Here is an 11,717-nt window from a genome sequence, read left to right as displayed (position 1 = left end):
AGTCATGAATAAAAATGACGATAAAAAATTATTATTTATGACAGTTAACATCAAATTATAAACGTTACTACAGTCAACAACAAAAAATTGAAAAATAGACTTAGGCCACACTATTAAAAAAAAATATACAAAATTAAGTACAAAGTGCAAATTGAACATGCAACAACCGGTCGGTCGGTTTAAAATCGGATTTATAAGATCTACTTATTATTGCAATTCGGAAACCTTTATTTCGCTGCTCTGTACATTTTATTCTTTTTGTAAACTAATTCTTTTATTTATTATATTTTTTCTATAATTAACAAGTGCATTCGGTGCTTAAGTCATTAGACATTCATTATTTTAAGATTTAAGAACTTATGAAATATTAAATAAAACAGCGAAATACATACTTATAGGATAACATTTATGACATAGTGTATTACCGAAATAATAAAGTACAGTATTCATGCAAACTAATATATATTTTATAACGTATATAATTCTATGTTATATATTACTTGAATATACGCAATTATTCAACTACCAAATTGATTGAAGCTTTGGAAGTATTCTCGGTGTCCTAAAAATATTATTAAATTAATTATGTTTAGCTAATAATTCTGGGTTTAGTTCATTCTTACAGAAACGATAATTTCGAATGTCTTATCCATTTTACTCAAATGTTTCTTGGCGACGAGTTGATAGTGCGTTGTTTTTTGCATCGAATCCCATTTGTTGAGTGGCTTGATTTCAAGATAATCGTTGTCTTCAATTGTGACAACCAAGTCTTTGTGACTTAAATCAATATCTGTCGCATATATGGACAGTAACTCGGTGAGCACAAAATCTTTATTTACCTCCATTCCAAACCTGTATCGGTACACTTTCCTATTGAAGAACGGTGTATTGTTGTTTTCGTCGATGATTGGTTGGGAGAATGTCTTCAATTAGACATTTATTATAATAAATTCTAGTAGATACTTTAGTGTAAAAAAAATACTCACAAAACTGGAAGTTCCATTTTCACAAGTAAGTTTTATTGTCGTTCTAATTTTTGGCGAATTTGTGCTTTCCAATTCATACTCAATATCGGAATAACGTTGAGTTGTCTCGACTATAATTTTGTCTCCATCGATTCTTGCTTTCAAATACTTGCTGTCTGTCGTATGAACATCTACAAAGTGGAAAATAAATTTTATTTTTGAAGTTTTATATTTTAGTGAACGTACCTGTAATACCGCCTTTTGTAAACTCTTTAACGATTCCAGTGTGTTTGTCTTTAATTGCTTCGTTCTTGAATTCTCCAAATATTCCTACATCGACGCCATCCAAACTGCAATCATCATCGAATACTATGCAAAAACATTAATAAATTGCAGAGGCGAGATCTTACGAACTTACATCCTCCATAGGATATTTGGATTAAACCAAATACCAAAAATAGCATCTTCATTGTTCGGGACATTTCCATTTCGCGTGTTGTCGCTACACTAAGTATATCAGGATACTGATTTATCTGTCGAGTACTCAACAACGAATTACACGTTTATAGATACGTTTATCACATTCTCAATTTGTTCAATAAATATATTACACAAAAATAATAATCGATTCCGTTCTAATTTACACGTATTATTTTTTATTCATTGATCAATGAACAATGAAAGATTAAAGAAAAAATATATTAAGTTCAAGGGCTGTTCAACTAGTTTAGATATTATGATTTTTGTTGTCAATATTTTAATTAAATACATATCAAATTAAACACTCTAAAATTAACATATTAGTAAAATTCGCTTAATTAAACAAGCTTTTTATCTTTATCAAAGATATTGTTTCCCATCATTAATAACCATAAACTTTTTCAGCTGTTCTGGTTTTAGTAGGTTTTATATTAAAAAAATGGAGTTTACGAACTAAAAAGCCTAGATTTAAAATATGAATTAATTATTTTAATTAATTGATTAAAATAATCATTTTGACACAAAATCATTTCTGGCTTAAAACGAGAATATTTTATATGCAAAACAAAAACATGTTTGAGCAATTGATCTATAGACATTCTTTTAATTACATTTTCTAAGAAAAAAATAAGAAATGTATTAATATTTTATAGTCATATATTGTTATTCGTTTTTCTATATAGTTTTCCATGAAATAAATTATATTTTGTTATAGTTTTATGCAATATTCTCGATTTTTGGTTGTTTTTTGATTGATGATGTAAAAAATCTTTCTCTTTATTTTCTTTTGTGAACATTCGAAAACCATTTTTTTTTAAAGTCGATTTTTAGGAATTGTTTTCTTGTGTCTACTTTTTCTAAAACATTTATTAAATACTCGATGGATCCATACATTGTAACTTACAAAATAATAGTGTTTGCGAAATTTTATTTTAACTGTAATCAAATGTTTTCTCAGACCATTTGTTATTATTGAGAACATATTATCAGATTAACTTACGTGCGTACTTAATATTTTATCTTCCTGTTTCAACCTTTCTCCTTATCAACAACTCAAGTACAACTCGATTTTACTAATTTTTTTTCGTTATCAGACGATCATTGATAATTTTATGCAATCTCTCAGTCACGTAAAATCTTTAGCCAAATCCCTCCAATAACAATAATGTAACAATGTAACAAAAACAGACGCAATTAATACACTCAAAATTAATCTACTTCATATCTATTATTATAATTGATCGTTATTTTCTTATTTAGTAATATCGGTTATTATAAAAGGTATATTTTATAATTAAATAAATACGATTTTTTTTGTTCTTTATCTTAAGCTTTATTAATATCGTTAAAAGCTTCCAATAATTATAGATTTCTTGAAAGAACAGTGGAGACGATACAAAATGAAAATTATTTATTCATAATACAATTACAACTAGTACAAAATCGAAGAAAAAAAAACTATGTATGTCAATGCAACTTATATATCATCTATTATACATCTATTATTAACAAATATCATGATACATTTTAAAATAATTATATTTTATATTTGATTACACCTTGCAATCGATAACGTGCTTGCTTGGTGCATTCTCTCTCTTCTTGAAGAAGCGGTTAAGTGTAATGATCATTGAAACTAATGCAATTAGCGTCACCAAGCAAATCATGGTTTGGGCTATGGTGGAAGTCATAGTCCATCTCATGAAGCCATTCAGGTTAGATTGGATGCCGTCACTGTGCGCTGGCTTTCCGTTCAAATACACCGTTACGAAGCTCATGGCGTAGAATCCGCGCCACTCTGCCAATACAGTCAGAATGATAGACCTCTCTTTCAGTTCCTTCAAATCCCCGACGATTTCCAATTCCAGATGGTTTTTCAAAAAATTGGGCATCAAGTGAAGATATTTAGAGTGATCTGTAAGTTGAAAACTTTAGAAAGAACTGTTCTATATAATGGGAGTATGTATGATCATACAAGGATTTGTAATATTAAAGACAATATCAGTATCGAATCCATTGACCAACTGGATCTTGTTGTCGTCTATGTAGTGAATAGTGCCGTTCTCGATGTACACTTCATACTTGTTCTTCGTGAACTCGAATTCTTCGTCCTTATTTTGAAGTACGTGCACTTTCAGAAGAGCTGTACTGCTTTTTTGATCTTTATCCTAATTAAACAGAGTAAAGATAAATAATTTCTAATAACAGTGATATTTTTTCGTTCTTACTTTAACCGTAAGTTCAAGTTCAATATCTGATGTGCAGTTAATGTCACGTTTTGCCTGCAAATATCCCGCAATAGTCTTCTCTTTCGTGGTATATTTACTACTCAATGAAAATGCATCGTTTTCCTCTATTTCCATGGTCATACCATATGAATCCAAGTCGAGATCTACTGCCTCGATCTCTATCATTTGATCCAATTTGAACCTCTTCGGGATCTGATTGTAGAACACGTAATTGTACTCCCTGAACTTAAATTCCGGCATATGGTTGTTGATGTCTTTTATGTCCTGTATATATTCCTAATAATATGTATTAGTTAATTAATTAGCCAACACAATTTCATAATGTATGAACACCTACAATCTCTTTAGTATAATCCCGGCAGGTGACAGTCATTGTCATAACTAGCCTATCCTCCTTTTCTGTTTCCTCGTAATTAGCGAATTCATCGGTGGTGTAAATACTCAAAGTCTCATCCTTTTTATTGAATTTGCATCTCAAATATTTAGTTTTGAAGCATTTCACGTCTGCGAAGAAAAAAAATACATTAACCATGATTAACCTTAATAAAATTACTACGAGTACCCTCTATGTTTTGGGTGTCTTCAAAAACTTCTACAGAGCCGACGTATGTATCGTCAATTATCTTTTTGTTCCTATATTTTGTGTCGTATTTCAAGTCGATAGATCCAAGTCTGCAAATCTCTTCTACGTCCTTGTCACTCCTCAAACTGATCTTAGTTGTTGCGTTCATTCCATTCTCAGAGACGCGAAGTGTCAAATCTATGGTCTTCAAAGATCTCATCAAAGGTAAACCATCTGTTTTCAATTGAATTTCTCCTTTCATGTAGTTTATGTCAGTCCAGAAAAAATCTTTGTAATCTGAAAGTGAAGAATATAAAAAGACTAATTGCAAAAAATGATCCAATCCAAGAAAATACCTGAGATTACTACGATGTGTAAATGGTCGTCAATTCCATTTTTCAACGTAATCGGATCTTTCATTGTGATTACATTATTTACGATACTTCCTTCATAATTATCTTTAGTAAACTCGATTTTTTCGTTTGGCAATTTCAATTCAACGTTGACTTTTGCAAGACCTGTGTTTGAACCTCCTAATAAACTATCCTGTAAATTTCATTATTAACAATAAAACATCACTAATTATTTCAATATTTATACATGAACTTTGACTGTAAACGTCTTCTTATATGGTGGGATAAGATCCCTTTCGGCGTATAAGTTAGCAATGACCGCTTTATCGTGCGTTTCACCTGAGGAAATCCGAAAATCATCGTCGTCTGTTGAAAAGTAGAAATATGTCATATCAATGTCATAATCGTATGCTGCAATATCCGCAATTTTTCCCAAATTTACACCATCTTTAACCGTGTTGTATAATACAAATGTATACTCCGTCTCGTTAAATGTCGGATTATTGTTATTTGTAAACATAATTGGTTGAACGAAGTCCTAAGAAACAACAGATATATTATTATCAGATTTCTTACGATATACTCAATGAACTAACGAGGGTAATCTTTCTTTGATTATCACAAACAACGTTCAACTTGGTGATGATCGATGTGTTGAACTCTTTCTTTTCGTAAAGCTCAAATTCGTCGGTAGTCCTGATTGTCATTTCTCCATTGTCATGAGAGATCTTCAAATAAGTCTCATCTTCAAGGCTCACATCTGAACAAAAATCATTTTACACTGTTTTATGTTTTAATATTTATATTAACATTTCCATACCCTTAACGAGTTTTGTCGTGAATTTCTCAATAATGCCATGTTTCGTGTCTTCAATTGGTATATTTCTGAATCGTGTCTTTCCAAAGTCAATGCCGGATATGGAGCATTCTATAACAAGATGAAATGAATATGTTGTACTTGTTGTGGATTTCTTTACCTTCTAGAGTCCAAATGGATGGAAGCAATGACAACAATAAGATAAGTATTTTCTTTCGGCCGGTTGCCATTATTGCTTCGTTGTATGCATCAAACTAAATTGAGAATGGCCGTAATATCTGGCGGATGATAACAGAAAGTAAATTAAATCAATCAGCAAATCTTATCTATATTTGATTGTTTGAAACACATATACGTATACTCAATAAAATAATAGAATAAAAAAAATGTGTATACACCTTTCAAAATTCTAACTGTATTGGATGGTTACATTATTGTTCATGAATTATGTTTGTATTGGAAATGCATGATCGATCATAATAAATCGATTTTGAATAATGTAATTGGACATCAATTTAATTGCCGAACGATGTTCGTCTATGCTCAGTGAATGTCTTTGCCACTCGCAATGCATTCCTTCAAAAGATTGTTGGCAAAGAATAGAACGTCGAATTCTATTAAAATTAATGTAGAGTGTAAACATTACCCGTGCCTATGCGAATCGATTTGGCTTGTTTTGTGCTTTGCCAGACTCACCGGATTGATGCCCATATCCGCATCGCCTCCGAAACGACACACTTCCGGTTGCAAATTCGTGGTCCATCGCAAATGGCTCTGGTATACATACGCATTATTAATCCTGTTCATACCATACGTATGTGTAATGTACACTATACGTCTGAAGTGCGGACCAAACACCAACAAAGTCAACAGTTTGGAATGGTAAATGTGCAGTCATAAGTGATCCAACATCACAATCGTAATCACGTTTCAGGTACGTAATGACATTCGGGTACATCATTACGGATATCGAATCGATCGTATCATTGATGATGGGCATTATTATGGCCAATAGCTTCTGCACACTTCTGGAGAAGGTTTCGAGGATTTCCGGGATTTTAAATGAAATGGCTAGATTACAGAAGATCTTGAACAGAGTTATGAAATGCCTATACCCTTTTGTCTTATTCGTTTTCGCTTCTTATACTTACGTTGCTTGGCTCAGAACTCTTATAACATTCGATGATTACCCATGCACATTATTAGGTATCAGGAATGGTATATTGCAGGTTGACAATTTCCAATTTTAATCGTTTCAGATCAACCATTTGCTGTTATTATAAGAGGGATAACTTTGATTTATCCATCTGCAGAAATCACAATTCTTATTATGTTAACATCTCTGATAGTCAGCAAATTCAACAACCTATACGACGCGACGAATTTAGCTCTACAAGTATGTACAACTACTGGAAACACGAGTGCCGTAAGCATAAACAAAGTACAATGTAGAATTTCCTTTACTTATATTTTTTTTAATGCTACCTTTTGATTCATTTTGACCTCAACGATGCAATGGTTGTTTTATATTTGGTCTAAGTTTCGAACACCTTCGTAAACGATTTTCTAATACAGACGACCATTACTAATCTATTACTAATGTAAAGTATATATACATTGTACATATATTGTTATTGGAAATATCTATTATACTCAAATTCTTTTCGCATTTGTGAAACGACCTACTTTAATTCAAAATCGCTTGATGAAATTGAATAATAAATAAATTTGATTGTGACAGCTTGAACAAGTGTCGTTAACTCATCAACAAATCAACGGGGCCTTAAAGGAAATCAACAGGTGTTTTGGTATTCAAATGCTAATGGGGATTACCTCGAGCTTATACACGACAATCTATTACTTATACCGTATATGCACCATCAACTACATTAAGACGCACAGCAATCCTCATGAGCAAATCCATTACTTCTTGAGTCTTCTGTACCGCTCCTGCAAATTAATTATTTATACAGTGCTTGGACACAACATAAGCAATTCGGTAATCAGTTCCGAATATTGAAGACCGATGGATAACTAATAATTTTACGGTCGGTTTCAGTCCAAAAAACCTCTTGAAGCCTTTCAGAACACGAGAATTCTGCAATTCCCCTCTAAAACACTGGAACAGGTAAAAGAGGAGCGGATTATGGCACGTATAACTAATGTTATTCTATTGTAGATACAACTGTTGGTTATTTTGTGGCAAGGACAGCAGGCTACACTTTCAGGATTTAGTGTTGTTAATATAGGACCTTGGTTATTGGCTCCTGTAATTTATGTTCATTAAACTATTTTCTACTATCTATAATTTTCCTTATTTTTTTTTCAGATTGTTGGAAACGTTATTACTTATTTGCTAGTGGCCCTGCAGTTTCAAAATAGCGGCCCCGATATTTCACAAAACGTTTCCGCTTATCTCGAATACGTGCTATGATTATTTTCGAACAAATTCTCTCCTCTCGCACGAACTTTGTATGTTTTATCCAATTTAGTCTATCATAGTCTATTAATTTTTATATAAAAAGTATTGATGTTTTTGACCGATATAAAATATAAATTATTATAATATAATATGCAGCTCATGAACTTGCTTTTATTTTTAATTTCATAATTTATTCACATTCTTGAATAATTATTGCACATAACTATATTAACTATGTTTTGGGCATAAAGACTGTGGTCAATAGGCCTATGTATGTAGGTATACAATAAATTTTGTTTATTAATAATTATATTTTCATCGAAATAAAATTACAATTTCATCAAATTATTTAACATTAGATAATAAGATAGCTTCTTAAATATTTTTAGAAAGTAATGTTTAACAATATGTATTATAAGATGTTTAAAACGAACTAAATATATAAGAAAACAAGAAAATATAAAGTAAAGTTGTAATTGGACTTGGAGTAATGGGTAAAAAGTTCTCCGATCACTGTCTAAAACATTTTTGCCGTTAAAACAACCTTTGTACTTTAATATTGGACAAGTTCTGTAAAACAAAGGTTAGACAATTCGTGCCGGGTTTCCAGCCACTTCCAGCTATTCTAATGACAAGTGGAGTGGAGCAATCTCGAATAGTAGCAGAAGAATTAATTTGAGTTCTAGTTTCATAACTATATGCAACCAAATCTACTATAAAGGTTCAATTTACTGGTATGTTTACAATTTCGAACTAAGGTCTATTATTGCAATACAGAAATCTTGTAAATTTTGATTAAATTTACTTATTGTTAGCAGGATAGACATAAATTTTAATGAAAATTGCTAAATGAAGTGAAATTTACTTGCTAGGTACAGAATCTTATATGAAATATTTCAAAATTCGTAATTTTTTGTCATTGGATAACCGGTATCACTCTGTATCTGTTAGAAATATGGTCAGGATGTCGATTCAAACAACAAAAGTATGGAACTTTGTATTAATTTATCTTCGATAGTAAGTAGTTTACTCGGCAGAGCGCGCTATCGATGTGTTAAGCTCGGTATGCGGGCCACATCTGTCGCTTGGATCTGCTTTAAGCTTCTTCAACAGTTTCGGTATTTTCAAACGACGATGTGATTTCTGCAGTTGGCAGTGCTGATTCTTTGAGTGCCCTCTGTTGATGGTTTCGTCTAGTATTCCTTGGATCGCCCTCTATTGGTGGTTCGGCATAACAGTGGTCCGTAGCACGTATATTCCTAACAGTATCATATAACCTCATATGTTGACAGTTCATGACAATTGAAGTGCAACGGATTCCAATTGGCGGGAAAACTATATATGGCCTATATATAATATTTGTATTGCTGGTTCAAGTCGATCAAGTACGGACAAGACATTATATCTTGTAGTTGTTTTCAAATAGTGTACTTTATTATAAAAAACTTTGATCTATATATTTTTATAAGTAATTTCAAACAAATCAGAGAAATGGCAGATAAATATAAATTATCTGAAGGTGCATTGGCTGTAAGTTGAATCATATTGTATGATAATTGATATCATTAACATATATCTTTTGAGCAGGTATTAATGAGAGGTGATAAAATAGATAATCCAATAATGCAAGTGTTGGGCAGCAAGAAGCTTGCCACAAATGACCCTGACAAGGAGAGACATCGCATGATGCTCTCAGATGGAAAATATCTATTCTCATTTGCAATGTTCACCAACCAGATCAGCAATTCGATTTTGCTAGGAGGTGACTTTGAAATGTTCTCAATCATCAAGATTAAGAGATCCGTTACAAGTGAAATAAATAAAGATAAAAGTGCTGACAAGTAAGTTTGGCACAATTCTCTAGTACAATAATATTTATTTAACAAACATATTTTTAGAAAAATTTTAGTGATTATGGATTTTGAATTTGTTGCCAAAGGTAGTGAGGTAGGATACAAGATTGGAAATCCTGAACAACTGCCTGCCAATTTATCAAAGGAAAGCACTGATCCTCCTAAACCAATGCAAACCAATGCAAACTCAACTGCACGAATGAAAACATCAGTTCCATCAATTAGTGGTATTAACTTGAATAATACCATGCAAGGGAAAGCTACACACTCCATTTCTACTATTACTCCCTATCAAAACAAGTACTTATTGATTTTATTGTTTTTACATATAATTTTAATCTGTTATAATTTGTAGGTGGGTTATTAAAGCTAGGGTGACAAACAAGTCCAATATTCGTACATGGAAAAATGCTAAAGGTGAAGGCTCATTGTTCTCATTTGATTTGCTTGATGAAAGTGGTGAAATCAGAGTTACAGCTTTCAAAGAATCAGTTGACAAGTATTATGATATCATTCAGGTGAAGCATTTTACTACTTAATATTTATTTATATTTTACTTTTATCTTGTAGGTGGATAAAGTTTATTACATTAGTAAGTGCATGACTAAAATGGCAAATAAGCAATATTCATCATTGAAGAATGATTATGAATTAACGTTAACTAATGATTCCGTCGTTCAGGAGTGCGAAGAGGAAACAGACATTCCTACAACAAAATATGATTTTGTAACGATTGATAAACTTGCTAACATGGAAGTTGGAACCATTGTTGGTAAGTCAATGAATAAACAAATGTACTTTTTTGATTAATTAACGAAAATGTAAATGTATTCGCAGATTGCATTGGAATAGTTAAGCAAGCATCCGACGTGCAAACATTCACTGCAAAATCCTCCGGCAGAGAATTAAAGAAAAGAGAATTGATTATTGTCGACCCTTCCAAGGCTTCGGTATGAATTCCAGTAAACATTATCCAATTCGATTTCAAATAATTAATATTCTAGGTATCTGTAACATTGTGGGGAGATACTGCTGAAAATTATGATTACACTTTACCAGTTGTCGTTATAAAAGGTGGTAAAATAGGCGAATTCGGCGGTGGAAAAAATCTTGCAGTGTCTATGAATGGTTTCCTCAAATATAATCCAGACATCCCAGAGGCTTTCAGTCTTCGCGGATGGTACGATAATGGTGGATGCAACGAAGAGGCATCTAATATTAGTGCCAGGTATTATTATTTAATACAATACTATAACAATAATTACATTTTAATATATATTAGATCAAATATGGGCGGTTTCCAAGCCAATTGGATGAGCTTCCGGGAAGTGAAAGACCAGGATCTGGGTAACGTCGAGAAAGGATACTACTATCAAACTGCGGGTACAGTTATACTGGTACGCGCCGAAAACATCTTCTACAAAGCGTGTCCGCAGGAGAATTGCAACAAGAAAATTGTTGATCTCGAGAACGGCACGTACCGATGTGAGAAGTGCAGCAGCGAATACCCAAACTTCAAATACAGATTGCTGGGCAATGTAATGCTAATCATCATTTAATACAATCGATTTTAAATACAAGTTTTCAGGTGAATGTTGGTGACTGGAGTGGCAATCAATGGGTGAGCATGTTTTCATCAGAACTGGAGATATTGCTTGGTAAAACTGCGCAAGAAGTTGGAGAAATTGCTGAAACCGATAATGACGGTCTCATGCAAATCACCAATGAAGCAAATTTTAAACAGTACACCTTCAGATGCCGTGCGAAAATGGAGAAATACAATGTAAGATTGTCATTGAAATGAATAATTATGTCATTTTTTTAACTTTTCTGTTTCAGGATGAAGCGAGATTAAAAACGGTTGCTATTAAAGTAGAACCGCTTAATTACAAGGAATATAATTCTCATTTAATATCCAGAATTCAACAGCTTGCTTCCTAAATTGCTTTCTTTTCTATAGCTTAAGTTACTATTAGTGTGTATAATTTGTTTTTCTTAATGTAGGTATTATTGTCT

General features: G+C 32.2%; 4 protein-coding genes across 4 annotated transcripts; 2 read left to right on the top strand and 2 right to left on the bottom strand.

The window, feature by feature from the left end:
- Positions 1-445: 445 nt before the first annotated feature.
- LOC108559067 lies at positions 446-2,474 on the bottom strand. Its single transcript, XM_017916196.1, has 6 exons — positions 2,446-2,474; positions 1,384-1,498; positions 1,212-1,334; positions 987-1,156; positions 624-923; positions 446-562 (listed from the first exon to the last, which is right to left on the bottom strand). Exons 2-6 carry the CDS (start codon positions 1,451-1,453, stop codon positions 515-517), a joined length of 711 nt encoding a protein of 236 aa, XP_017771685.1. The 5' UTR covers positions 1,454-1,498; positions 2,446-2,474; the 3' UTR covers positions 446-514.
- Positions 2,475-2,912: 438 nt separating this feature from the next.
- On the bottom strand, positions 2,913-5,694 carry LOC108559064. Its single transcript, XM_017916193.1, has 10 exons — positions 5,587-5,694; positions 5,430-5,537; positions 5,206-5,369; positions 4,857-5,147; positions 4,613-4,802; positions 4,257-4,553; positions 4,032-4,198; positions 3,674-3,970; positions 3,421-3,613; positions 2,913-3,360 (listed from the first exon to the last, which is right to left on the bottom strand). Exons 1-10 carry the CDS (start codon positions 5,654-5,656, stop codon positions 2,999-3,001), a joined length of 2,139 nt encoding a protein of 712 aa, XP_017771682.1. The 5' UTR covers positions 5,657-5,694; the 3' UTR covers positions 2,913-2,998.
- Positions 5,695-6,705: 1,011 nt separating this feature from the next.
- Positions 6,706-7,882, top strand: LOC108559069. Its single transcript, XM_017916197.1, has 5 exons — positions 6,706-6,852; positions 7,168-7,425; positions 7,486-7,554; positions 7,606-7,695; positions 7,756-7,882. The coding sequence occupies exons 1-5, from the start codon at positions 6,757-6,759 to the stop codon at positions 7,858-7,860; spliced, it is 618 nt and encodes a 205-aa protein (XP_017771686.1). The 5' UTR covers positions 6,706-6,756; the 3' UTR covers positions 7,861-7,882.
- Positions 7,883-9,230: 1,348 nt separating this feature from the next.
- LOC108559058 (replication protein A 70 kDa DNA-binding subunit) lies at positions 9,231-11,711 on the top strand. Its single transcript, XM_017916185.1, has 10 exons — positions 9,231-9,378; positions 9,436-9,689; positions 9,747-10,001; positions 10,057-10,219; positions 10,272-10,473; positions 10,539-10,651; positions 10,706-10,929; positions 10,984-11,239; positions 11,290-11,484; positions 11,541-11,711. The coding sequence occupies exons 1-10, from the start codon at positions 9,340-9,342 to the stop codon at positions 11,640-11,642; spliced, it is 1,803 nt and encodes a 600-aa protein (XP_017771674.1). The 5' UTR covers positions 9,231-9,339; the 3' UTR covers positions 11,643-11,711.
- The last annotated feature ends 6 nt before the right edge of the window (positions 11,712-11,717 follow it).

This window comes from Nicrophorus vespilloides, unplaced genomic scaffold (genome assembly GCF_001412225.1).
Source record: "Nicrophorus vespilloides isolate i.1.1-1 unplaced genomic scaffold, Nicve_v1.0, whole genome shotgun sequence".
In the NCBI taxonomy this organism is placed as follows: Eukaryota; Metazoa; Arthropoda; class Insecta; order Coleoptera; family Silphidae; genus Nicrophorus; species Nicrophorus vespilloides.
The sequence above is the reverse complement of the archived record's forward strand: the minus strand, read 5'-3'. Positions and strand labels throughout refer to the sequence as shown.